This window comes from Myodes glareolus, chromosome 15, assembly GCF_982192425.1.
Source record: "Myodes glareolus chromosome 15, mMyoGla1.1, whole genome shotgun sequence".
Classification (NCBI taxonomy): Eukaryota; Metazoa; Chordata; class Mammalia; order Rodentia; family Cricetidae; genus Myodes; species Myodes glareolus.
Window position 1 is genome coordinate 46,016,625 of NC_142040.1, and position 27,174 is coordinate 46,043,798.

Here is a 27,174-nt window from a genome sequence, read left to right on the forward strand (position 1 = left end):
GAAACACAATTACAAAAGCCATCAGGTGGTGAGGCCAAACCACAGCCCCTTCTCCTTCACCCTCACATGGCACCTGTGGGAACCACTAGGATTCTCATTCACACTTGCATAGTGTAGTATTCTGCTAGGGAGATCGCGTGTCTTCTTCCCAGGCATTAAAAGACTATTCCAGGATACTTTCCTTTTCCAACAAGTTTTTCTCTCAGAAGGAACAAGTTTGTTTAGATGTGCTTTTCTGCTGCCTTAATATATATTAATAATACCTTCCTAAAACTGGCCTTTTAAAAAACATATCTTTTTATTAGTTGAGAATTTATACAGTGAGTTTTGATCATATGTGCCTTCTCTCCCCTAACTCTTCCCAGGTCCACACACTTCCTTTCTCACCCAACTTTGTGTACTTTCTCCCTCTCCTACGTAGACCAATTTGTGTTGTACAAGTATTTTTGAATATAAGGCCTTCCACAGTGGCTAATTTATCAGGGGCTATACACTTAGAGAAAGTCCTTCATTCTCAGTCGCTAACAATTGCCAATAGCTCCTCAGCTAGGGGTGAGATAGTGTGCCCGACTTCCCCCTACATGCTGGGATTTGCACAGATTTTTGTTCATTCTGTCACAGATGCTGAGAGTTCTTATGTGCACATATATGGCTTTCAGTGCCATGCTACTCCAGAGGCAATAGTGGTGCTGTCCTAGAGACACTGCAGCCCAGTAGTCAGAGTGGGGAAGAAAAATGTCAGCCTCCCCTTAACACCCCAAACTTTTATGTGACCTGGTAAAGATAGAGGGAAATATCACGGCCTCCTTCCATAGGGCAGGAGGAAACTGCCCTTTCCTGGGCATACAGCACTTCCTCCAGGGCTAGAGATGCTTGCCCTTCATTCCTCTTGTGTAGTTAAGTAAATGGTTGTTTGATTATAAAAAGAAATCCTTGACTAGCTCAGAAGTTCTGAAGGTGTTTTGGGAGAACACGGTGTACCAGAACTGGCTGCCAAAAGGGAAAGGTGTAGAGAGACTGTAAGAAGAGGTAGACAAAGCCAATTTATTTATGCTCTGAGGACAGCAGCGTGCAGGAGACGGATAACCCCAAGCAGAAGGAAGATTATGGGACGAGACACCATAACCAAGGCAACTTATTTAAATAAGGCACTTAATTGGAGACTTGTTTACAGTTTCAGAGGTCGAGTTCATACCCATCATGGTCCGGAGCAGGGAAGCGGGCAGTTAGGCATGGTGCTGGAGCAGGAGGTATCTGGTCCACAGGCAGCAGGCAGAGAGAGCGTTGGGAGGAAAGAGGGGGAGAGAGGGAGAGAGGCAGGACAAGAGAGGGATTTGGTCTGCCAAGGTCTTTAGAAACCTCAAAGCCAACTCCCATTTGTAATCCTTCCTAAGCAGACTACCCACTGGGGACCAAGCATTCAAATGGCAGCCTAGAGGAGCCCTTCTCATTCAAGTCACTGTAGTTTATATGCTAAGATAGACCAAGGCGGTCATGGCTACCTGTCATGTGCCTTGGGGTTTCTCAAAAACAATCAAAATATCCAATCTCAATTAAGGAAATAGTCTAGGGGGGTAGTAGCCAGTCAGCATTAATGATGGTTGAGTGTATGAGTAACTTTATCGTATAGGATTTGGAATGAGTGTCAAAGGTCACCTGGTGGGTAAAAAGGCTTTTATGAACAACATGGCTATTGTCATGCCAGCTGGGTCGCTACAGAAAATATCTTGCTCCACATTTATTCCTTTAAGGTCTTTAATGTCTCATGTCTCAGCTTTTGGTCTCAACAATCAGGCTTGTGTTCTGTGACTAATGCAGGATGAACTTGTTTGAAACCACACTGCATGAGTAAAGCAACTTGCTGCTTGCTACTGTCCCAGGAGGCTCCTTCCGCAGATCACAAGTGAGGGGAAACACTGTGGTTGGACACTTGCTTAGTCAGTGTGATGACTTCAGTAGGCAGAGCCCCACCAGAGAAAATGGGCTTTGAGATGTTATAGGCTGGCTTTGTGGTCTGTCCACTCTCTCCTTCCTGACTGCAGACATCAGTGTGATGAGCCACCTCACCCTCCCCACCATCAGGAACTTGTCACTTACTTAGATGTGGCCAAAACCAAACCCTTCCTCCTTTAAGTGGTTTCCCCACGTATTTTTGTCACAGCAATGAGAAGCTGACACTGGAAGTGAGACTAGTAAATGTTTTCTAACATAACATCTACAGCGAGGCGCCTCCGAGGGACTTGAAAGTGTGGTCAAGTAAAGACGAAGGTGGCACAGATTAGAGCAGAGCCCGGAAGAGTCACACTGAAGAAGCCGGAAGTTTTCCAGGCATTACAATTAGGCTTTAGCATGACTGATGATGATAAAAGATGTAGAGAATTAGGTTAGGTGTACAGATGGCTGGTCACGAAGTGGTTTTTTTTTTTTTTAAAGAAAGTCATAGCTATAAATGCTGACCGTGGCGAGTTAAGGTAGCACTAGTAAAGTTGGTAGCTTTATGGCCATGATATAGTTCTACTGGATAGGGAAGATAATTGTATTGGAAAATAAATGTATTTTGTTATCTCAACCCAGCAGCTTAAAGGAGCTCTACCTCCCTTTTCAATTTGATGGCCAACCATTCCTTTGATAATTACTTGGCTTTGTAGGTGAATGGAGCTAGAAAGTGAGTCATGTAGATTTTTTAGTTGTCTCTTTTTGCACTCTAAACAGTGAGCTGGCATTCTGACTTCATAAGCCATTATCTTGGTTAATATAGTATATCCCTCAACGATGGACATATCTTTGAATGATGTTAAATGAAGTCTTCCAAGCCCAATCTATCTTTCCACGCGGTAAGATTCACCAGGATAAGAAATGCTGTCCTCTGAGGCCTCTCACTAGAAATTACCCACTGTCCCTTGCTCAGCAAGGGATCTTATTCCTACCTAGACTATACTACCTTTAAACACAATTGTGATTTTTCTTTTAAAAAATGGTGGCAGGGAAATGGGTTTGCGTATCATTGTGGTTAATGGGAGAACCAATTTATGTGAGGCACTTGTTATACTCTCTGGGGAATAGCAGGCACTCGCAAACACTCATGCTGACAAAGTAGGTGGCTGTCAGGACTGCGGTGTGGGGAGGACACAATACAATAACTCATTCCTCTTCTTCTCAAGGACATAGGGGAAAACTGCATCCTGCCCTGTTGACATTTTGCACAACAAATCCAATGCAACACAGCACGCTCTCTGTTGTCCCCTGTAGCTTTCACTTTACTAGCTCGGTTTAAGTTTCAATTCCTACATCGTGCAGCTCATGGATCCTTTTCTCCGAAATGATCACCCTCTCCTCCCCTCTGTCCTGTCCTCTCCCTGTGTGCAAAAACTTACTCAGAATGCAGTTTACGCATGGGCCTTAGATTGCAGTCCTCCACACACACCAGGCCTGTGCCTTTCTCCGGCCCCCAGCCCATGCAGATCCCTCCTACCATCGCTCTGTCCCTAGAGCTTCGGAGAGCCTGGCAACTTCTCAGCCCTCAAGACTCCGTGAGCGTCACGATTTCAGAGAAACCCTTCCTAACCACCTCCCGGACACCCTCACTTTAATGTCATCTTTTGTTTTGTGGCTATATGCTGTTTTCTTCGCAGTACCACTGGAAGACAACTTGGCTCATTTCCTCTGTTTCTTATATAAAGTTCTGTCTTCGTCCACTAGTCAGGGTAAAGTCAGAAACCCTATCTTTCTTGTTTACCACCTGACACTCCTGAACTTGGCACACCACAGACCTCAGTAAAGATTTATGAATGCGATAAAGAATGAGTACCACCTGTTCTGGAAAGTCATAACGGCCCAGCTGAATTAAATAATCTTCCTTTGAACTTCTACTATCCTCTGGGCATGCTTCCTTGTGCAGCATGTGGGCTATCCGCTCATTGATAACTGCACAGTATTGAAAATGCCTTTCATGCACGCGTCCCATGGTAGCAAGGCAACCTATGGAAAGAGGAAGGACAAGTTAAGTTATAACGCCCTAGAGCGAGGTAGTGTTGGAAACAAAACTGAGCTGATGGTGGCCACACTCAGGCCATAGAGTTTTCAGCTCACTTCCCATGAAGAATCCTCCAAAGGCCTGGGGGAAGAGAGTACCTCTTAGGAACCTCAAGTCTACTTTGGAGCTTAGCAATAGGCCAGAACTATGGGGCTACTAAAAAGTACTAGAGCTCCCTCAGGGAGAGTGATGCGGAAGGACTGACTCCTGAATGTCTGTAGGAGCTGAAATTCTACTTGGTGAGGTGAGGTTGAAGGGTTCTGCATCAAAAGAGATGGAGAGAATGCAGGGAGCGGTGTGATGGGGCTGCTGGGTAGGATTCGGGGGAGGGGCAGCAAAGGATAGACCTGGTGAGTCTGCAGGCCATCCATTAGGATGAAGAGCCAATCCTCAAACCCAGTACACACACTGAGCCCCTCCGCTGATGAAACATCAACCCGAAAGCTCCAGAGAACCTAGAAGCCATTTTACCAAGGAGAGGGCTCAAGGTGAGAAAGCCTTAATGTGGAAATTAAACATTTAACTGACTACTATCTTAAATAAAGCTGTGCAAACCAGAGGAGACAGAAATAATTAGTGAGCCTGAGGCTTCTTCCCACTCTACCCTTGCTTACATTATCTGAGGCAGAAACAATAAAGCTCGGACTTCTGGCAGAACAGCGGTTACCTTTAGTCTTTGTGTTGTAGTACGAAAGCCAGTTCCCTGGCTCTGTTTCCTCTTTCCCAACTTCTAACCTAAACTACATACTCTTTGGGGATAGAGTCTATGTTTCCCATTTCCTTTCTTTCCTGTGGTTTAGAACACATGGGAGCCACAACCGGAAGCTGCAGCTATAAGTTTACAATTTCTGGTAACCACTTTAAAAATTAAAAAGAAACAAATAGAATTAATCAATAATATATTTATTTAACCGAAGGTGACCAAAATGTTATCATTACAATATAAAACCAATTTTAAATGATTGAGATATTTAATTGCCACCTCCTCACCCGTGTGTGTGGGGGGGTACGAAGTATACCAGGTTTTCAAGATCTGATTAGCATCTGGAATGGCTTTTACAGCACATCTCATGCAGCTAATGCTTGCCTGACTGACAGCATAGGTTTCACGTAGTTCCTGCCATAGAACAAGGAAAGAGTAAATGTTGGTTCAACAGATGAATTTATAATGCTGAACATTATCATTATATCTTCTGACTCCTTAGCAAGCTTCATTTTCCTTCCAAAGTAGGGCATTGCAACAGATTACCCTTCCTTTGATGAACTGCGGCATTTAAAGTGCTTGACCAACAACGTTTACCACCGAGTTTTAAAACCTTTTAATAGGACGTATCTTTTAACAGGTCTTAACCAGGATATTGACCTGGGTGTGCTTTGTCAAAACTTGTGGCTCGGAAAACTTGAAATCTTTCCCATAACAAATATATGTATACCTTGCCATCACTCATAGATAACAGCTGATTAATTTTTAGTCTAGTATATGCTACTGTAATATTTCATAAAATCCTTGAGACTTTTTTCTAATTCAGTGAAGATGCTACTACCTAATCCCCAACCTATTTTGTAGTCCACTGCTCAACTTTGTAATAATCACCATGACCACTTTGGTTTTTTGTTTGGTTGTTTTGGTTTTGGTTTGTTTTCAAGACAGAGTTTTTCTGTGTAACAGTTCTGGCTATTCTGGAACTTGCTTTGTAGACCAGGCTGGCCTCGAACTTACAGAAATCTGCCTGTCTCTGCCTCCTGAGTGCTGGGATGACAGGTGTGGGCCACTGCTCGGTTAATCACTTGTTACACTGAAAATTAATTAGATCAAAAAGGCAGTGTGTGCCTGGTAGGAATTTCGGCTTGTGTCGGATGTTCGTCCTCATGACTCTCCGGCCAGTCATTTCCGACTGTACACTCGGGGACTTGGAATCATTTGTAATCCCTTTCCAAAGACAAAGGTCCAATATACCAGGAAATGTAGCTCCCCAACCCCACCCAAAATGCTGTTTATCACAACCAAACAATGACTTTCTCTTTTGGTTTATCGTCTAGTAACTTTAAGTAGGATTATCCTGGATAAAATGGGTATCAATATCAAATGGAGTCACAGCAGCTACTGAATGGACCTTGCTCTCCAAGTAACTTATGCCACTGTTCCACAGTGGTTCCGTGGCTAACGTACTTTGGTACTTTACTGTTGAGAATGTGTTACCAGGTCATGTGAACTGGAGTTTCTTGAAAATTACAGATGAAGATCTTGTAGACTGGCTGATTACTTTGTGTTTATGGGGACTTGGAATGTTGAAGATCCAGGGCCAAAATGACCTTAAGCTAACTTTAGCTCTTTTTATAGTCACTCTTCACCCATCTCAGTATCTCTGACCTGATGAGTATCAGGGAAAATCTTCCACAGGAGGCCCAGGCAATGGTGGTGCATGCCTTTAATCCCAGAACTTGGGAGGAAGAATTAACTCAACTCTGAACCTCCCTTATTCACTCTCATCTAAGTTAAGCAGTATGGTTTCTCTATTTGAGTAGGAGAGCAGAAACTACTCGAACTTTGTTTTTTTAAAAAAAAATATTTTATGGCATATATTCATTGTACACAGTATTGGATCTCGTGTCAACAAGTTATTTCAAGACCAGCCTTGCCTACAAAGCAAGTTCTAGGACAGCTATGGCTACACTGAAAGACCCTGTCTCGAGAAAAATGAAACAAAACCAAAAAAAAAAAATCAGCATGTATTAACAAAGCAGATAACGTCTTCCCACCAACCCAAATGAAGAATGTCATCACATAGAACCTGGAACCTAGAGCAGACTTTTTCCTGCATTGTTGTAACTTAACACCTGCCGTTCCCACCAGGCATCTGGTAAATGCATTCACTGTCTCTGCTCTAAGGCCGGAACAGTTCATGTGGCTTCTTCTGTGATGGAACATGTCATTCAGGGAAACACAAACCCATGTTCCCAGGCATGGTTGCTCATATTCAGTCCAGAAACAAAACAAACAAACAACCCACCCCTTTTTTTTTGTTTTGATTTTCGAGACAGGGTTTCTCTGTAGCTTTGGAGCCTGAACTAGCTGTTTTAGACTAGGCTGGCCTCTAACTCACAGAGACCCACCTGCCTCTGCTTCCCGAGTGCTGGAATTAAAGGTGTCTGCCACCACCGTCCGGTTTTCGCTGTTGTTTTATTTGTTTGAATTTTTTTTTTGGGGGGACCAACTCACCTCTTATTCCCTTTGGAGCAAGCACTGTTTTGCTTGGAGTCAGCATCTGTAGTGTACAATAAACTTCACATAGTAGTAGCAGTATGAAACATGGAATTATTAATGGCCCTTACCAGTAGTTCCAGGTGAGTAATGGAATTGAGATAGGAAGAATTAACGCAACTCTGAAACTCCCTTATTCACTCTCACCTAAGCCAAGCAGTATGGTTCCTCTATTTGAGTAGGAGAGCAGAAACTACTCTTTGGTTTTTGTTTTTAAATGTTTTATGGCATATATTAATTGTACACAGTATTGGATCTCATGTCGACAAGTTATTTCAAGTATGTCATGTCATGTTGATTCGAAGGTATTAACTGGTCATCCTTCAGAGTCTCTCCGAGAGCATTCATCGTGTTTGAACTTCTCCTGTTTTCTGAGAGAGTGAGAAGGTCTTTATCCTACGATTCACTATGATGAGAATTATGGTACCCTTTTCGTCATTGAAAAAAAAAATGTTTTATTTGGTAGCTACCATAGCTCAGAAGATACGATGAGCACTGGGCCAGGTGCCTGCCTTCCCCAACTCCCCAAAAAAGTCACTGAACTGGATCAGCTTCCCTTCTCGGCAAGACCTGCATCATTCTCGCTGACGCTTAATCCCTAAAATATCATATTTTAGGTTGACTCAGGAAGAACTGTCTCAATAGCAATTTCTTTAAGAACAGAGGCAGTTTTAAATTGGGTATTTAGAATACTTACAAATTTAGAAATTCAGGGTGAAGTCAGTCGTGTGCTTTAACTTGTGATGCAGGCTCACTTTGCTGCTCTGGACACTGAAAAACATCAAGACTGAATTCAAATCAAGTACTTCAAATATTTTACAGGAGAAGCATTGCTGTGGTTGCTAGGCAACCTGACAGCCTCCCAAGCCGGGACCAGCTCGCCTCCCACACTTGACCATCTCGCCCCAGCAGTGGGACGCGGAGTCGCCATTGGTCCCTAGCTCCTCTCACTGACCTTCAATTGGTCAGAGAGCCTCTCACTCCGCTCCCGTTGGCTCTCGCCGTCTCTCGCCGTCCAGCCATTGGCAGGCACGTTCTCGGGCCACCCTACGTCACCGTCTCACCCCACTTCCCCGGTCCTCCGACTGTGTCCCCGCCCCTTCCCCCGCCCTTGCATCCGCGAGGGAAAACCCTAGCGAGTCACCGCCTCTCATTTCCTTCCCATTGGCCGAAAGCGGGCTGAGGGGCGGGCGCTGCTGAGCGACTCTACGCGCCGGGATTGGCTGCGGGAGCCGCTGTCCCGCCCCTTGCCGCCTCCCGGCGGTGCCGGAGTCGGGTGGGTCGGTGGCTATAAAGCTGCTGAGGGCGGGAGGCGCCGTGCACTGTCCTCCGTGGGTTGCTTCTTTCTTCAGCCGGGGTCCGGTCGTGTTTGGGTGAGTGTCCCGCGCTGGGCGGGACAGCCGGCGGCCGAAGAGCCGCGGGCGGCGTACAGGGGAGGAGGCGATGTCCTTGACTAGGCCGGAAGGCACAGCGCTCTTCTCCGGTCAGGGTGAAGGTGTCGACCCGTCCGGGAGTGGGTTTGTACGGGAGCTCGCGAGCCGGGGAGCCGGGGCAGACAAGGGGACCCGGTCTCCGCTGTGGGCAGGCGGGGCGCCGAGAGAAGGCAAAGAGCGTTGAGGGCCCGGTGTTCTGATGACATAGTCAGAAGTCGGAGTCGCCTCTGAGGTAGCTGTGACCACCGAAGTGGGGCATCAGCAGGGGTTGAGAAGGGAGCTGGGCTGTCAGCGTTCCTCCGGTTAATGGTGGACCCCAAAGGGATGGGGAATCCCAGACTCAGATGCAGACTAGTAGATTGGCAGGGGGTGTGTCCTACCTCCACGTACACATTGATGAGAGGAAGTGGGGAGCGTTTCTTTTCCCCAATTCGGGTGCAAGAAATAACACCTGCAATTTAGATCTAGCCAAGGACTGATGCTCTGGACATCTTTGGTATGTGGCTTGCTTAAAATAATGAGTGAGTCTCCTTTCCCTCCCTTTCGTCCTCCTCCTCCTCTTCCTCCCCCCTCCTGTTAATATCTCTACGATATTTAATAACAACAAGCCTTAAGTGTTGTGAGGATGTGATGACCCTGGGCCCACAGAACCTATCACACAGATAGACTTAGGGTTAAGTCAAGGAAATTTCAAAGCCAAGTGTATGGGAATCTTTGAAAAACGTGACCTTGTTTGATCCCTGGTAGAGAAAGAATTGCTTTGCAACATTCTGGAGGAGGGAGTTGGGGAGTAGGTGGCAGGAGGCACCTACTTGTCCTTCTTGCCAAGCTTGCCCCTGTGGCCTTGGCCTCTGGCCGTCTCTGACTGCCTTCGACTACCCACCTCTTCTGCCACCCCTCCCTCCTGCTGGTGTGATTTCTGGCCTACCCGGGAGTGAGATGGTTAGCCCGTTCTGCCTGCGGCTAACATTTGCTGTATTTTAGGGATGAATTGTGAGAAGCAAGGCATGCTAACAGCACACCTGACTACTCATAGTTACAGATTTTTCCTCCCAAGCTGTGGTTTAAAATTTTACTGTACAGATTCCATCAGATTGGAGACAGACTGAAAGTCTCCATAGGTATCCACAAGTGTTTCTTTGCAGGCTGAGACTTCTGAGCAGTTTGTGTTCTTTGATCAGACTTTTACGTTTCAGCCTTTTTTTGGGGGGGGGCATGGAGATGGAGAGCAAGGATAACCTGTCCCATGAAAAGGAGAGACTGCCTTTTCTTTGCGCCTAACATTTGTAGGTGTTTCCTAAATTAGCAAATATTTCCTGTAGCGCAATTCTGGTGTCTTCTGCAATTGCAGTTCTCAGAAGGCTTGGAAAAGCTGGGGAAGAGGGAGTATAAAGATTTCTGTTTGAAGTCAGTGAAGTCCATGTCATCTGGGCCTTGCATTTAATTTTTGTCTTTCATAAATACCTCTTCTGATTGTTTATACGTGTCTTCTGATGGGGTTGTTTTTGATGATTTTTAAACTGAGGTTTTAGCTGCATTGCTTTCAGAAGAAACGTAGAACCCAAGACATTAATGGAACATGGGTTTTTTTGAATCTTCTAGAATGATTTAATACCTAGCTGTAGCGTTCAGTATCCAGCAAAACTTTCAGTGTGGTTGAAGAACATGTTACAGTCTGTATCAGAGTATACACATTTTTCCATTTATGTACGCCGAAGAAGTCAAAGGTGATGATAGTTTCATTTAGAAAGGGAACATCACCTCACCACTTGATTTAGGGCTTAGAAAGCCATATAGTAGACAGCTGTGTCATTTTGAAATTAAAAAGGTTGAGAAACATGTTACCTAATTAATGGCTTCATGTCAGCACTAGAATCTTCATCTAGTCAGCCTAATACTTGGCACTTGTTGATGTTCCTTTAGTGTCTGTCAACTGAACAATAATGAGAAAGAAAGTAACCTTTCGAAGTTCGCTTTTTGCAGGGTTTGTGGATATGTGTTGGTTGTGCTAATGCATAGAAGAGTGGCAAATGTCCTTTTCTGACTTTGTTCAGATTAGGGTCTGGGAAGGATGTAAACCCATCCTTTGCTTTAAACAGTAGTGAATGAGAGCCAACGTCTGTAAACTCCCAAACAATGTTTGGCTCTATAACCTTAGCTTATCTCAGAAGTAATAACAAAAACTCCTTGGTGATGGGTACTCAGGTACTTGAATGTTTAAAAAAAAATGCTCTAGAATTGTTACAGCACCAAATTTAGCCAATCTTTAAGTACTCTTTACTCTAAAGTCTCTACAAATGGTCAGATCAATCAAATAAGCTGGGCATGGTTCATATCTTTAATTTCAATACTTGGTGAAGCAGAGTTAAGATAGCTTGGATCTCTGCAAGTTCGAGGCCAGCCTAGTCTACATACTGAGTTCTAGGACAACTAATCTACACAGAGACCCTGTCTCGAGAAATCAATCAACCAACAAATTGAAAAGAATCAAACTAGCCTGTCCAACTCCTCATAACTAATATTTCAGTGGCATAGGCTATACAGACTGGACTGTGAATGATGCTCTGGATAGGAACACAGGTCCTTAATTAGAAAACTCTGTAATTTACCTAGGAAAGTTTTCTAGAAAAGAGAGCTTAGAAGAGAGCCTTGAAGGATGAATAGAGGCTCCCAACCCCCATCCCATGTCATGTTTTCAACTAATGGAGCACTTGACACCAAGTCTTAATGACCCGAGTTCAGTCCCCAGGACATGGAGGTAGAAGGAAAGAAGCCATCATGGGGAGTTGTCCTTTGACTCACACACAATGGCGCATGAACACACGCATACATACAGTAGATAAGTAAATGGGACTAGACTCTCTGATTGGCAGACCAGGAGTTAGGGGAGAGTCAGGGCTGTGTGTGTTTTACTTGGGAGATCTGGATACAGTTGTACAATGAGGGTAAAGACTAACAAGTTTTGGTTATATCCTCCTAAAGAAAGATGAACATTCCAGTAGCCTGGTTTTCTCTCCAGTGACAATGCAAGAGATCAGCAAATAACTGCTTACAGTTAGTCAGGGACCAGTGTGTACTAGAGTAGTTTATCTGCGGACTTGTTTGAATCAGGGCTGGGGAATGAGCTAAAAGGAGAAATTCTGTTGAGTAAGTACAGCAAGTTCTGTTAGTCTTGGCCGAATTCAGACTGCCTGTCCCGTGCTTTGTAAGTCTCCATGCCTTTGTTGTGGTGTGTGTGGCCGCTTGCAGCTCTTTAACTGCCTCTTGATCCCTGTTGGTTCCTCTTATCTGCTCCGTAGAGATGTTAGTCTAACTTTAGATTTTGTCACTATGGGCTCTGTATCCTTTATCAGAAATGCTTGATTCTGGAAGTAAACTTCATGTTTTGAAACACTTGCACGCTTGTGTGTTTGTGTGTGTTTGTGTAAGGAAGGGAGAGATTGATTTTGTAGATAAGTCCAAAGGTAAAATTAATGTTTCACATACACCTTACACACCGAGTCTGGAGATACGGCATTTGTAGTTTTGCAAGCATATTGACTGACCTGTCGCACGAGTTCAGGTGCGTTTCTACACGCAGCATCATGTCAGCATTGGAAAGCTTGGATTGGTGCACCTAGACTTCAGGTTTTTCCAATCAAAGGTGCAGAACTGCGTCCTGCCAGCAACTGTAGACTAGAATCTAAAGCTTATGCCTCTCTGGTGGGGTCGTCTCCCAGATGCCGTTCCTCTCTTGTGGGAATCATACAGACTTTATGTCGTCTGTAATTAGCACTGCAGCCCTTCCGACTATTCCTTCTCTGCATTGATGTGCTCAGGCTCTCTATGGGTGTCTTTCAACACCCTCCTCCTGTTTTCCCTCCCCAGTTTAATCAAAGTAGGGAGAGGACTGAGGGTGTGGCCACTACTTGACTGGCAGAAGGGAGGCCCTAGTTGGATCCCAGCACTGTGAAAATAAACAAGTGGAAAAGGTGTATGGTGGTATTTCAGGGGAAATGCCTTTGCTGCAAATTAGTCATGGCTTCAAGAAGTTAGTAAGTTGTTGCACCTCAACATGGGGAAGGAATGGTATTTTCTACCCTACCGAGAATGGTCTTGACTTGGCCTCCTTAGTTGACAGATAACACAGCATAATTTGAAACAATAAGGAATAAAAGATAAGCTATTTCCTGAAAGTGTATATATAGTGCTGTAATCAAAGGCTTTCCCCCTTTGGAATGTAATATTCTCTTACAAATTCAAGGTTTGCTTATTCTGGGGCTGCAGTAGTTCAGTGTTGTAGAGCATTTGCCTCCCTTGGAGTGTTGGTGCCTGACCTTACCAAGCAGTTCCCACGTTTCGTCTTCTCGGTAGCCCTTCAGAGTGAACTGGTGGGGGTGGGTACCTTGATTTTACAGGTGATGAAATTGAAATTCAAAGAGGCACAAATTATTGCTGAAACTCCTTTAGTGCCAATAAGCTGGAAACTGTAGGACTCTTTATTCTAGAAGCTTACTAGCCCCGTAGAGTTTACTATGGTTTTTTTAATCCCAGTTCTTGGTAGCGCATGTTTATGAGACGACCGCTACTCTCCCAGCATCATAGTCTGCAGTCTGAGTGATGTTGAAATGTTGGTTCCTCAGCAGAGCCGTAAGGCTGCCGCCATAAGGGCTAAAAGTGCCGTCTTTTTCTAAGCATGTGTTGAACTGGGTGGAGGTTTTTTTGTTTTTTTGTTTTTTTGGGGTTTTTTTTTGCATGATATAATTAAATAAGGAAATCCTTGCTTTACCTGTCTTTGAATTGAAGTTGTTGATTTGTGTAGTGTTTTATGACTTTAAAAGTTCTGCTTTGAAACTTGTAGTGCCCGAAGGAGGAGCCAGTGAGCGACCTGGAGACTGCAGTTCCCTGTCCTCCACACAGGTAGGCGCCAGTCCTGACCTAAGGGAGGTGTTTTCCCTAGTGGGAGGGCTGTGGTTTCTGATCTTAGAGCTAATGACAGTTTTATGTGCCAAATCTTTTCCCTCCCCACTCCTTTCTTTCACTATGTCACCTGGCTGGAACTTGCCGATCTGCCTGCTTCTCCCTCCCAAGCAATGGGATTTAAGGCACGTACCACCATGCCTTAAAACATATATTCCTAAAACTATTCTTAGGATTATATGTTACCTGGAAAATTTAATTTTAATGTTATAAATTCTTCTGGAGACTTTCTAATTTTTTATTTAAAAGTTAGTGTCTGCTTGTTACATGAAAAATAGAGGTAATAAACTTAATCTGAAATAGTCACAGGTAGGCATGCCTGCCAACAGTGTATGCATTTATTTGTTTGTTTATTTATTTATTTGCTATTTGAAGGTTGAGGCAGGATCTTATTTGGTATCTGACTCAGTTCTGCCCTGGCCTTCCAAATGCTAAGATTTCAGTAGTTTGACATTGCAGTCTGCACCTGCAGTGCTCTGGGTGGGTCCTTAGGGTTCCCTGAGAACCGACAGCGGTTGCAGTGTTTAGACCAGTAATCTAGTTATTTGTAGCTATTGCAGTGCCGCACAGTCTCAGGAAAAAGATGCTGACCCTAAGCAATAAAGGGAGAGCTTGAGAATTTGCAGTAGCTAAAAACTGTCAGGCGTGGGAGGGCAGGGAGTGGCAGTAGAGAGCTCAGCCAGGAGACTCCCGATAGCCCGAGGCGCCAGAGCTCAGGTCCTCTGCTTTCCTCCTCCCCACTTCTTTCTTTGTTTTCTCTCCTTTACTATTCACTGTGGGGGGGGGCTCTTACCCCTAGAGAAAGGTCTAGAAAGTATCACAAGTTTACAAGATTTCTTGCCTGACTTTGTTAAGGCATGTGGCTAGCATCTTTTGTCCCCCAGAGGGGCGTGGTCCCTTTAGAGGGCAGAGGACTATTTTCTGAGGGTGGTGGCTGTTGGAAGACTGTCAGTTTCCTAATTTTTATGGTAGGCATGTACTTTTTTGCCTCCTATTAAAATTGAGATTGAAAGGATAAATCTTTGTTTTTTATTATAAATATAGAATCTCCATTTGCTGTCAGTTTTTTTAATTGCAAGTTTAACGCCGTGAAAGATAATTTATTATCAAACATTTAAGCTATATGAGAGAATGTTTTTAACTGTTAGGTTTTCAAAGTTCTGTTTAGAAAATCACTGTGTTTTAGGAATCACCATGAATTAACCAAAATATCTCATTCCTTGGCAGAGTAAGGAGTCAAAACACTATAATTCAATTGTTTCTGACCTTTAGCTAGGTTGTTTGGTTAGCCCCTCCCACCACTAATTTACATCTGGTCTATTACACAGCATTTGGGAGGAAACCCAACTGTAACCTTGACGCTGGAAGTTACATCAACTTTCTGTTCTTCGAAGTGCCACTTTCTGCTTTTCTCAATGTCACCAAGTGATCACTTTTTCTCTGCTGTGTCATACTCTTAGCTGGTGTGTGTGATCAGAAGCACGAGCTTGCCGCCTTGTGGGCTGTTTGAGCTAACCTATACTTTTGTGACAGGTGATTTGATATTTAGCAACAACATAATCTCAGATCTTCACTAAATTTACTAGTGGGAAAGTACATTGCACTGTTTAGAGGTTATGGATTTGTAAGTCAGTGGGCAGAGGCAAGGCAGGAAGTCCCGCTGACTTCATCATGTCGCAAGCAGTTTGGGTCACCTACATGCTGTCATAGTGTCTGGGCTGGCTTCCTTCTCTGTTTACATTTGAGGGTCTGGAGATTGAATTCAGGGCCCTGTGTGCTGATGTGTTTGTCTTAGTGCTAATTTTTGAGCCTTTTGCTGTATGTTATGCCAAGGACTTAATTTAGAGTCTGTGCCTAGTGAAGCACAGCTCCTTTCCGTCTTCCTTTCAACCTCAGTGTAGTCAAGTGGGTACCAACTTCAGACAGCCCTGGAATCGGCAGAGAGACTCTGTAGTAGCACCAAGTGAAGACAGCAGCTGCCAGTGCCTCTCAGCTTGTTCCTTCTGATTTAAAACGCAGAGAAGGGCTGAAGATTTAGGAGACAGGAAGGTAGGGACTTCTTCTGAAGGTAGGGACCTCTTTATCTTGTCCGGTGGTGGTGGCACACATCTTTAATCCCAGCACTCCCAGAGGCAGAGGCAGGTGATCTCTATAAATTCAAGGTCAGCCTGGTCTACAAAGTGAGTTCCAGGACAGCTGGGGCTATACAGAGAAATCCTGTCCCAAAACCTTTTTAAAAGAAGGACTGCTTTACTTTTCTTATTAGGCTACCGCTGGAATGGTCCCCTTGTAATGTAATGCATGCTTCTGTGTCTGTTGCTAATGACACTTTTTTTAATGTAATGAGCACTGAACCAGTGTCAGTAATTTAGGGCTTAAAGTATATAATTGTCAAATTATCACATTTAGTTGTTGTTTTCCTGTTGAGTAGTACATACACTTTGCTTGGTAAAATGGGTTTATGAAAGTCTAAGACATGAAGAGATTCAAAGGCATTGGACTTAATTGAGGTTACCCAGGTCTATTAGTCTGCTTGGATTCCATCACGAATTAGCCCCATATCAAATAGTACTATAATCCGGAGGGATTAAATAACAGAAATTTTGTTTTTAGAAAGATGTATTTATTATGTATACCGTGTTCTGCCAGCATGTGTGCCTGCAGTCAGAAGAGGGCATCAGATCTCATTATAGATGGTTGTGAGTCACCATGTGGTTGCTGGGAATGGAACTCAGGACCTCTGGAAGAGTAGCCAGTGCTCTTAACCTCTGAGCCATCTCTCCAGCCCCCCAGAATTTCTTTTTTTTGCAAAGTTTTGGAGTACAGCTCAAGATACCTGATCACTTTAAAGCTCTTTTGTGGCTTGGAGATGTCATGGCCCTTCATGGAAGGTACAGAATGCATGAATACAGACCTGAACCAGCATTCTGGTATCTTCTTGTGAGGGTGCTATCCGAGCTGGTAAAGGCTAGGCTCACAATCAGAAATGTTAGGGTACTGATTCCATTGTGAGGTCCCCATTCTCATGACCTCACCTTCCAAGGACCATCTCTCCAAATGCCATGTAAGTAAAAAAAAAAAAACCAAACAAACAAAAAACAACAACAACAACAACAAAAAAGATTGCCAGTGTTTTCATAGTTAGAGCTTAGCATTCTATTTATTTATTCATTCATTCATTCATTCATTCATTCATTCATTCATTTATTTGGAAGCAGAGTTTCACTATGTTGCCCAAGCTGTCCTTGAACTTCTGGGCGCAAGTGATCCTCCTGCTCAGCCTTCTAAGTGCTAGGCTCATACCGCCATCACTGTGTCTGCCTTTTCTGAATTCTTTTTATATTGAGTTGTAATTCCCATGGGACCCTGTCTGTGTTACAAAGAATATTTATAATACAGCGTCCATTGAAGAACTGTGAAAGAGTAAGAAGGCTTTGGTGCTGTCCTTTTGGCTTCTATCATAACCTCTGATATCCTCACATCATAATTTAGGGATTCAGTTTCCCCAGACTACATGGCTGCCAGGCATAAAGAGTGTGTTACAGCAAATTGTTTCTGGGAATTAAAAAAAAAAAAAGCCAGGCATAGTGCCACATGCCTTTGATCGCAGATCCCAGTACTACTTGGGAGGCAGAGGCAGGTGCAGATGTTTGTCTATATAGTGAGTTCCAGGCTAGCTACAGCTGTACTTGGTGAGACCTATGTCAACCCTACCTCCTAAAAGAAGAAAAGAGAGTCTTGTGTCTAGAAGATTTGGGTTATAGAGGAAGATTCTATCAAAAAAGTAAAATCTTTAACCTAGATGTTAGGTGCTCATTTATTATGTTCTTGTTTGGTTTGATTTTTCGAGATAGGTTTTCTCTGTGTAGCTCTGGCTGACCTGGAACTCACTTTGTAGACCAGCCTGGCCTCGAACTCACAGAAATCCTCCTGCCTCCTGAGTGCTAGGATTAAAGGCGTGTGCCACCATGCCCGGCTATTATGTTTTAATATATTCACAGCTTATTGACTTGTTCTCTGAAGATGTTTAATGTTCTGAGGACCAAACCTCTGCTTTAGATATCTCCCCAGGATCTCAATAATTAACTCCGTTAGTGTTAAAGCAGAGTGTTCGGAGTGCAGAGGACAGGTGATGTGGGTTTGACTTTCCCTTTTTAGTGTCAGATTAGCAGTAGTTGTCAAAGTCTGTAGAAGATAGAAAATTGAGTTGGCAAACCACGTGATTAGATGGGTGGAGAGCTAAAAGTTCCATCTCTCGATCAGCGTTACCCAACTATTACATCCCTAACATGGGGACTGTGGTGTCGTAGGGTTTGAAGAATGGCTCCTGTCTTGTGTCACTGCAGCTCAGCCAGTAGGTTTGTAACCAGTTTCTCAATTGACAGGGTCCTCCACACACACACCCTGTTGGAAACATCCAGACTGGTTTTTTTTCATTTCTTGATGACTAAACCTTTTTAAAGGCATTGAGGCACCTAGGGTAGATGACTAGTCCCAGGGTAGACAGCAGTGGTCTGAAGGGCTAGCTTTTTGTTATTGTTTTAGTAGGTAAATCTAGACAATGGTTGATTTGTTTATACTTTTTGATAGTGGTCAGAAATAAATATTCTCTTTGATTGATCATTCATATACTTTAAAAAAGATTTTGTTTGGTTGTTGTTGGTTTTTTGTTTGTTTGGTTTTGGTTTTTCGAGACAGGTAGCTTTGGAGCCTGTCCTGGAACTAGCTCTTGTAGCCCAGGCTAACCTTGAACTCACAGAGATCTGCCTGCCTCTGCCTCCCCAGTGGAGGCCAGAGGGTAGAGATCTCCTGAAACGGGCTGCTGAAGGTTATGAGCCACCTGATGTGGGTGCTAGGAATGAAACCCAGGTCCTCTGAAAAAGGAATCAGCTCTCTTAACTGCTAAGCCATCTCTCCATCTGTCAGTCATACTTTTAAGTTATCATTTTATTTCATAGTTACTTATTATAGGAAAAACTTATGGAAGGATCACTCGTGTGTGTGTGTGTGTGTGTGTGTGTGTGTGTGTGTGTGTGTGATGCTGGGGATTGAATCCAGAGTCTTGCACACATTAGGCAAGTGCTCTGCCACTGAACTATATATATCCCAGTCCTTAAATGATGTTTTAAGTCTTAAGATACCCAGTTTTGAGTAAGGTGGAAGCCTTTCTAAAGGTTATAATTTAAGCTAATAAATCATATTCCTTTCATGAAATTGCTGCTTTGTATATTTTTAACTGACTGCCCCCAATACAATGTTACTAAACTTACAGAAGCTGCAGTCATCCAGATGACTTTTGAATTCTCACCATCTGTTTTGCAGCCTTGGACTTGAAAAGTCAGCAACCTAAGATCTAAAACTATGGATTTTTTCTCTTTGCACAGCTCTTTCGCCATGCCTGGGTCACTTCCATTGAATGCAGAAGCTTGCTGGCCAAAAGACGTGGGAATTGTTGCCCTTGAGATCTACTTTCCTTCTCAATATGTTGATCAAGTTGAGTTGGAAAAATACGATGGTGTAGATGCTGGAAAGTATACCATCGGCCTAGGGCAGGCCAGGATGGGCTTCTGCACAGATCGGGAAGACATCAACTCTCTTTGCCTGACTGTGGTTCAGAATCTGATGGAGAGAAATAACCTGTCCTATGATTGCATTGGGCGGCTAGAAGTCGGAACAGAGACAATCATCGACAAATCAAAATCAGTGAAGTCGAATTTGATGCAGCTGTTTGAGGAGTCTGGGAATACAGATATAGAAGGAATAGATACAACTAATGCGTGCTACGGAGGCACAGCTGCGGTCTTCAACGCTGTGAACTGGATCGAATCCAGCTCTTGGGATGGTACGTTCCATGTCTGCATTCTGAAACAGAGACAAAAGCAAACAGACAGACACAGAGACACGCACATAGCCTTTCTTGAGGATGTATAGACCTGATATCTCTTCTGTTTAGTGCTAAGGATGGAACTCAGGGTCTCCAGCAATGAATAGTGTCCCCGGTCCTGCAATGTCTACTTAGACAGTGTTGTTTGTTAACTAGTACTAGCCACAATAGTTCAGATAATTCAGAAGGATGACTGTGACTTTCAGCTTATGTGAATTGTTTACTTTAGGAGAATGATAGGAAAAAATGATCTGTTCAAAATTTAGACAGAAAACTTTTCTCTTTTTTCTTTTACCAATATGGGGAAAGCATATTCTGGGGAAAATATAACCGACCTTTGAGTTCACAGGCATGATTTTGATCACTCTGCATTACTTTTTTCAGGACGGTATGCTCTGGTAGTTGCAGGAGATATTGCTATCTATGCCACAGGAAATGCCAGACCTACAGGTGGCGTCGGAGCTGTGGCTCTGCTAATTGGGCCAAATGCTCCTTTAATTTTTGAACGAGGTGAGTATTTGAGAAGACTTTGTGTGTGTGTGTGTGTGTGTGTGTGTGTGTGTGTGTGTGTGAGATGCGGGACTTGAGCCTTGGGCCTTGTGCGTGGTAGGCAAGCATTCTACACCTGAGCTTTATCCCAGGCCCTTTGTTGTTAAATGTCGAGACACTGGGTATCACTGCATTCTGCAGGCTGACCTGGAGCTCTCTGTGTAGCCCAGAGATGCCTGCAACCTTGATCCTTTTGTTTGGGCTTCTAAATACCTGGGATTACACAGGTATATAGACCTCATGCACAGGTCTGTGCTAACAGGTCCAACCAGTTTATTTGTATTTACTTGTTTCAATGACACAGTGTTCTGAGGAATTTGAGTGTAGTAGTAGAAGCTTCCACTTGCTGAATGTTTATTGACTGACGAGTGCTTTATGTGTTTTCACTTTATCTTTGTACGTTTTGTCCAAAAGGTAGAGTTGTCCTCCCTCTACGAAGAAATCAAATGGGCTGAGGTAGAGTTTAGAGCAGTGATGTGCCCGTAGTCATTTATAAGTTCACTTATTCTCAGGATAGCCGCATCATTTCATAGATTCGCGTAGGAAACGCTCAGCAGTCTTGGGACTACCGTGGTGCTCCAGGTTTTATTTAAGTATCGGCTTCACCTTGCACTTTCTATGCTGAAGTGCTATGGGTTGACTGAGAAGAGCGCGTAAATAAGACGGCGTGCTGCTACAGTGCAGGCATCGCGAAGCAGGAGTGGATCAGCATCTTCTGTTTGGCTCTGTAGGGCTCCGTGGGACACACATGCAGCACGCCTATGACTTCTACAAGCCTGACATGCTCTCCGAATACCCTGTAGTAGACGGGAAGCTCTCCATACAGTGCTACCTCAGTGCGCTGGACCGCTGCTACTCCGTCTACCGCAAGAAGATCCGTGCCCAGTGGCAGAAAGGTGGGTTTTCCTGCAACCCCGTTTCTTGTACTAGGTTCTGGTATCTACAGGGCAGTAGTAATGTAACTGTAATGAGAACTGTGAACTACCTTCGTTATTAATATCATTTCCACTTCTTCATGTACTAAATATCATTTTCCCATAGTCTCTGACAGTGTGTAATTTAGGTAAAGACATAAGTATTTCTCCTAAAACTCAAGTTGATTTATCAATTACATTACAAAGTAAAATTAAGCTTTGTTAATTTTTTGAGAAAAGTATTTAAATAAGTTTTAACAGTGTATGTTAAATGACATTCTTTAAAGGTAGTGTTTCATGAGATAGAGTCTGGTTTTATAACCTGAACTGACTTCAAAGTCATGGTCATCCATCAGGCTTAACTATGTTTTTAATAAGCCAGTGATATTTCAACTTCTTGATTAGAACACCACAGCATATGTTTTTATGTGTATATATCTGAACAGAGACAGAAGTGCCGTGAAATCACCCATGCTGCAAATTAATGCAGTTTGCATTTTTCTATTCTTTAGAACAAGAAGGAAAAGCTGATCAACTGATCTGCTCATAAGTTATGACTCTTAGAGTTGAAAATCAGTAACTGAGTGTCTTGTTTAACTACGCATTCTGAACCATTGAGCAGTTTCATAAGATAGGGTTGGGTTGCTGTCTAAGGACCTGGGCGGGTACCTCTTCTGTGTCCATCCCCTCTGCTCTCCCTGCAGTGCAGTACGAAACTTGTTTTCACTCTTAAGACTAGTGAGTAAGTGAAGATAGAAACACCTAAAGTCGAGCGGCTTCTGTGCATTTCATCGTTTCCTTGCTCTTCTGTTCCAGAGGGAAACGATAAAGATTTCACCCTGAATGATTTTGGCTTCATGATCTTTCACTCGCCATATTGTAAACTGGTGCAGAAATCTCTAGCTCGGATGTTCCTGAATGACTTTCTTAATGATCAGAACAGAGATAAAAACAGTATTTACAGTGGCCTGGAAGCCTTTGGGTAAGAAAGCTGTTCCGTACTTATTTGTATATTACCCTCCCCCTGCTGGGATCCTTCCCAACCCCTCCAGTCTGGCAGGAAAGGGGCAGCTGGCAACACCCAGGAGTAGGTGTTACTACTAGAAGGCAGGGGCCTGGAGGCGGCTCACAAAGGCTTGCCCTCCAGAGCACTGCCACCTACCTTTTCTGCCAGGGTGCTGTGGTCCTTGACCGCCCAGTAGCAGTTTGCTTGTAATATATGCTTGATTCTTGTCAGCTCCTTTTTGATGGCATCATTTTGCTCTTAAGGGGTGCAGTCTCGGGCCCAGAAGATGAACACAGCTCCTCCTTGCTTTCCTTGGTCTCGTAGGTTGCTAAATTGATACACAGGGCTGGATTTGAAAGACTTCCATTCTGTGTTTAGTGGCTCCAAAGTTTCAGTGAATCTGTTAACCTATTAGTCTGTCTAATCAAGGTGTCCTTACTCGATGATAGCCATGTTAGGCAAAGAATAAGTGGCTAGCATCATTCATACAATTACCTTGTTGCTCCCTGACTTTTAATTAGTGGCAAAACAAAATCTCATGTATTCATAGATTGTAATATTAATTGGGCTAACTACTAATAAAATAAAAGCATGGTGTTTAGATGCCATGTAATTGTCTCCTTAAATGTGCTCTTCCAGAGATGTTAAGTTGGAAGATACATACTTTGATAGAGATGTGGAGAAGGCATTTATGAAGGCTAGTTCTGAGCTGTTTAACCAGAAAACAAAGGCGTCTTTGCTCGTATCAAATCAGAATGGGAATATGTACACGTCTTCTGTGTATGGGTCCCTCGCTTCCGTTCTGGCACAGTAAGTAGAAACTGCAGCTCCCTGACTGCTCTTCTGACTCCTCTTTATCCTCAGGTCTGCTCTGCTGCCATCTACTGATTCGAAGGGTATGCAGGTTCAGGCTGCAGTTCTTCCCTTAGTATTTGTTAATACCTTGTGGATTTTCCTGGCCTTGTTTCCATAGTTTTAGTATTCTTTACCTGCAGTTGTACCACAAGTCCTTAATGATGAGGATTTATGTGTGGTTCAGTAATTTTACTAAATCCTGTCATTTCCTAAAAGACTTAAGCTTTTGTTTGGAGTTTGCACTCTAATACTAAAACCTCAAGTCAGACTCCTTAGTGCAGTATTACGACTCCTAGATCTACAGGGACATTAAACTAAGGGAATGGTGACACTCACCTGTAATCCCAACAGGAGGCTGGGGCAGGAAGATTGTTACTGAAAGCCCAGCCTGTGTGGGCGGACCATGTAACAGAAAAACAAACCAAAGGAGCTTTAGGTTAGAGCTTGTAAAGTTTAGCTCTGGGCTGCACTGTGGCTCCTGACAAGGTGTCATTTTTATCTGTTAAGTTTGCCCTTTTGTCTCTTACACAGATACTCTCCTCAGCAGTTGGCAGGGAAGAGGATCGGAGTGTTCTCCTATGGGTCTGGCTTGGCTGCCACTTTGTACTCCCTTAAAGTCACACAAGATGCCACACCAGGTAAGTGCTGGGTCCTTCAGCAAGGGCACATTGCCAGCCAGCCTGCTGTGGTGAGGTGGCTTCAGTCGTCACTCTGATCGATCATTCCATTCTCAATTTCATATCTGCTTGCCACATAGATTTGTACTCTCTACCCTACAGATATGCCTACAAATAATAGACCACATTTTCCCCTGTGGTTTCGACTGTGTTGAAGCAAACATTTGTACTTTCCTTGAGAAGGAGTAAAAATACCAAGGAAAAACTTTGGAAAACCTGGCATCCTTGAAAATTACACTGAGGATTAACTATAGAAAAGTTACTTATAGTTTCAAATCCCAGTGTTACTTAATTTATAGACTAGCTGATACTAAATAACATCTATTCAGGATGTTAGGAAGTTGTATCAAGAGAAATCTATATTGTAGCTAGACAATAGCTAGTAGTTTTAAGAGACAAGAAGTTATTTGCATTTGGCAACATTTTATTAAGTTTCTTGGAGACTGTCTTCTAACGTTAAACTTACTTGCTCCTTAGGATCGGCTCTTGACAAAATAACAGCAAGTTTATGTGATCTAAAGTCAAGGCTGGACTCCAGAACTTGTGTGGCGCCGGATGTCTTTGCTGAGAACATGAAGCTGAGGGAGGACACACACCACTTAGGTAAGCTACTGTGGACAGTCATGGGAAACACACGCACATAGGCTTGGGTAGTGCTGGTGTGACGTAGTGAAAGCTGTAGAGGAAGATGAAAACTCTGTTGAGTTTGTTGCCAGATGGGTCGAATCGTGAGTAACTTTTGGTGTCCTGCTTTCCCTCCAGCCAACTATCTTCCCCAGTGCTCAGTAGATTCGCTCTCTGAAGGAACGTGGTACCTGGTTAGAGTGGATGAAAAGCACAGAAGAACTTACGCTCGGCGCCCCTCCACCAGCGGCCACAGTTTGGAGGAAGGAGTGGGACCTGTACATTCAAACACAGCAACAGAGGTCAGTCACCTGCATCGTTGGTCCTCTTCTCTGGCAGGATATGGGAAGTTTTCACTCCCGTGTGTCTGGGATTCGGAGCCCTAACAGATACCGCAACTTAGAGAAATATCAGTAAAGCAGAGGGAGTCAGGGTTCCAAAGCCAGCTGTGCCGACTCCAGCTGTGGAGCAATCTGGAGGAGGATGCTGGGCCCCTCGTTCTCCTCTGAGGCCTTTTCAGAAGTGACGGCCATAGCTGTGACTCAGAGTCCTGCTGTGTGTGAGGCACTCTGCTTACACTCATTTTGTAGCCCTCAGAAACCTTACACTAGCCTCTCTGATGTTTACAATGATACTAACTCCAGAGTGAGGCCCGAGAAGTCAGGATTAGAGCAGTAAGTGGTAAAGCCAGTGGAATCACTGGTTCCTCCTGTTGGTTACAACTCCTCTGGTGAGGTGGGCGGCACCTCCAGCTAGTGTCCTCTCTCGCTGCGTGAGTAATGACAGTCATCTCACTGTAAGGTCTGTCTCAGGTGTTTAACTTCTCCTTGGAAAGCTGTATAGAATGTGAGTACCAGCGTCAGCCTCTCAGATTCTCTGTAGGTAATTTAAGTAGTCCCATGATTTATAGTGAAAAAGTTGTAACAGCCAACAACTGTTTTCTTTTCATTTTAGCATATTCCAAGCCCTGCTAAGAAAGTGCCAAGACTCCCTACCACAGCAGCAGAGTCGGAATCAGCTGTCATCAGCAACGGGGAGCATTAAGAGCTTTGTGGGGTGGAAGACTTCACAGTGGCCTGGGACTGGGATGGGGAATGGAAACAGTTGGAGGATTGGATGTCTGGGGACAATTTTAAAGATTACATGTTGCTTAAAGTGTAATGTAACTGAATGTAACTGACACAGAGCCTAGAAAACTGTTGTGTTCTTGGAAAAGTCTTTGCTGAACTTGCTAACACGCTTCCTGTTGTGGTCTGGCCAATGGTGAATGTACTGCAATGATGTTAAAGGGCTCTGGTAAACTCTATACCTCTCTGGATGTTTATATGCATGCAGTTTAGTTTGCAAACATGGCATGAACTGACTGCTTCTGTCGACAATAGCGGAGGTACTAGTGTCCAATTTTAAAAAAAGGGTTTTTTTTAATGTGTAAGAATTTTGTACTTTAACAAATAAAAAAGTACCTGTAGCTTTTTTGAAAAACTTTTCTAGGTTGCGGATTGTGGAATTTAAATGTTACACATAAACCATGCTTGAAAATGGCAAGGCAAATACTATCTTTTTTGAAGGTTTCTAATTCCTGAAGAGAGATGAGAGTAATGGTTCTAGGATCTGGAGGATCCATCAGTGAGAAAGGTTAGCCGTGATCACGTGAGCAAAAAGATGTTGGCTCTGAGCAGGCCTCTGCCACAGCAAATGGTTCTCCTGAGCATTGTGAACACAGCCTGGGAACTGGTTCCAGCCGGTTCATGGTGACTGGAGCTGGTGTGAGGAAGCAGCCCTGAGCACCCTGCTGGCAAGGATGAGGTGGACAGAAGGCAGGATGGGGCAGGGCATTATTAGGTTACAGTGTTACAAGTCCAGTTTATAGGCCAACAGCTTAAATTCACGGGACACCTTTTTTTCTTTGTAATTTGTGTATTTTTGTGTTTTGTTTGTTTTTGTATCTGTCCAATAAAAATAAGAATATAACCCACATTTTCACATAGTGAAAGTTTCATATAGTCTGACCAACCAAAAAAAATATTCACTTCAAGATCTAAAAGAATTCTTCATAACATTTTCCCTTAACTTTCACTTTTAAAACAACAAAAACTACCACATAAAATGAATAAGGAAATTAGTTGGAATGTTCTCTGGGTGATTTTGGTGCTGAACAATGACATGAGCCTCATAGACTGTAAAATAGAGATAGTTGGAACTAATGTACAGAACTAAATTTTTTAAACTATTTGCTGTTCAATTCTGTGAAGTTTCAGTTATCTAAAACACATAAATGTGTAATGTTTCAGATTGCAAGGTAATATGTAATGTAGCATTTGTAATATATTCTTGTCGATATTAACCAGTAGAATTTTGATTTGTACAGTTTTAATTGGTTAAAATGATTTCATTTTAACATCCACTGCTATAGGTTAATGATGTACGTTCAGATTTAAAGAATGGTGGGGAAACAGTGCATGTAACTCTTTCGCAAGTATTGAGATTTCTGTATGTTTTGAAAAGAGTAATTTAATGTTTGAGTGCCAAGAAGTGGGTTTTCTCAGAGTCCATTGCCGGCGATGGGCAAGCCTGGCGATACTGGCACGGAGCATTAACCGTCCACCTTACTGATAGCAAGGTGAATAACTTTGAAATAAAGTTTTAGGCAAATATTTCAGCTATCTGAGTCTTCTTTCCTTCTCTGAGCCAACAGTTTGAGCCTGGAGTCAGCAGATAGCTCTTTTATGATCTGAGCCTTCAGTTCGTCACTCTTCCGCTTGTTCTTCAGACACATCCAAACCTGTGTCCCCTGTGTGGTCCTTGCCTCCCCTTTTAGGAGTCTATGAATTAGAAAACACAGCAGGCTATTTTATAGCATGGAACGGCTCATGTTATTTTGGATCTAAGTTGAGTACACAGTAGCAGTTTGTGTTATTTTGGGGGCCGGTGTCCTAGCACTCTGCGTTGAGTCCAGTGTTCTCTTGGGTCACTTTTAT

General features: G+C 43.4%; 1 protein-coding gene and 1 long non-coding RNA gene across 3 annotated transcripts; one reads left to right on the forward strand and one right to left on the reverse strand.

Annotated features, from left to right (window-relative positions):
* Positions 1-6,816: 6,816 nt before the first annotated feature.
* On the reverse strand, positions 6,817-8,362 carry LOC125406214 (uncharacterized). The gene is made up of 3 exons (XR_007233847.3): positions 8,251-8,362; positions 7,993-8,066; positions 6,817-7,701 (listed from the first exon to the last, which is right to left on the reverse strand). It is a non-coding gene; the product is annotated as an uncharacterized LOC125406214 (long non-coding RNA).
* Positions 8,363-8,530: 168 nt separating this feature from the next.
* On the forward strand, positions 8,531-26,850 carry Hmgcs1 (3-hydroxy-3-methylglutaryl-CoA synthase 1). Of its 2 annotated transcripts, none has more exons than XM_048443078.3 (11): positions 8,531-8,668; positions 13,569-13,627; positions 19,072-19,529; positions 19,956-20,081; positions 20,852-21,016; positions 21,851-22,016; positions 22,680-22,850; positions 23,427-23,533; positions 24,050-24,175; positions 24,335-24,498; positions 25,151-26,850. In XM_048443078.3, exons 3-11 carry the CDS (start codon positions 19,082-19,084, stop codon positions 25,238-25,240), a joined length of 1,563 nt encoding a protein of 520 aa, XP_048299035.3. In that variant the 5' UTR covers positions 8,531-8,668; positions 13,569-13,627; positions 19,072-19,081; the 3' UTR covers positions 25,241-26,850. The 2 variants fall into 2 exon arrangements, with proteins under 2 accessions (XP_048299035.3, XP_087753025.1); XM_087896899.1 differs by lacking the exon at positions 8,531-8,668 and adding an exon at positions 9,192-9,224.
* The last annotated feature ends 324 nt before the right edge of the window (positions 26,851-27,174 follow it).

Coding starts and splice junctions, on each gene's coding strand:
- Hmgcs1 (XM_087896899.1), top strand. Junction 24,176..24,334: donor GGAGGACACACACCACTTAG/GTAAGCTACTGT, acceptor CTTTCCCTCCAG/CCAACTATCTTCCCCAGTGC. Junction 24,499..25,150: donor ATTCAAACACAGCAACAGAG/GTCAGTCACCTG, acceptor TTTTCATTTTAG/CATATTCCAAGCCCTGCTAA.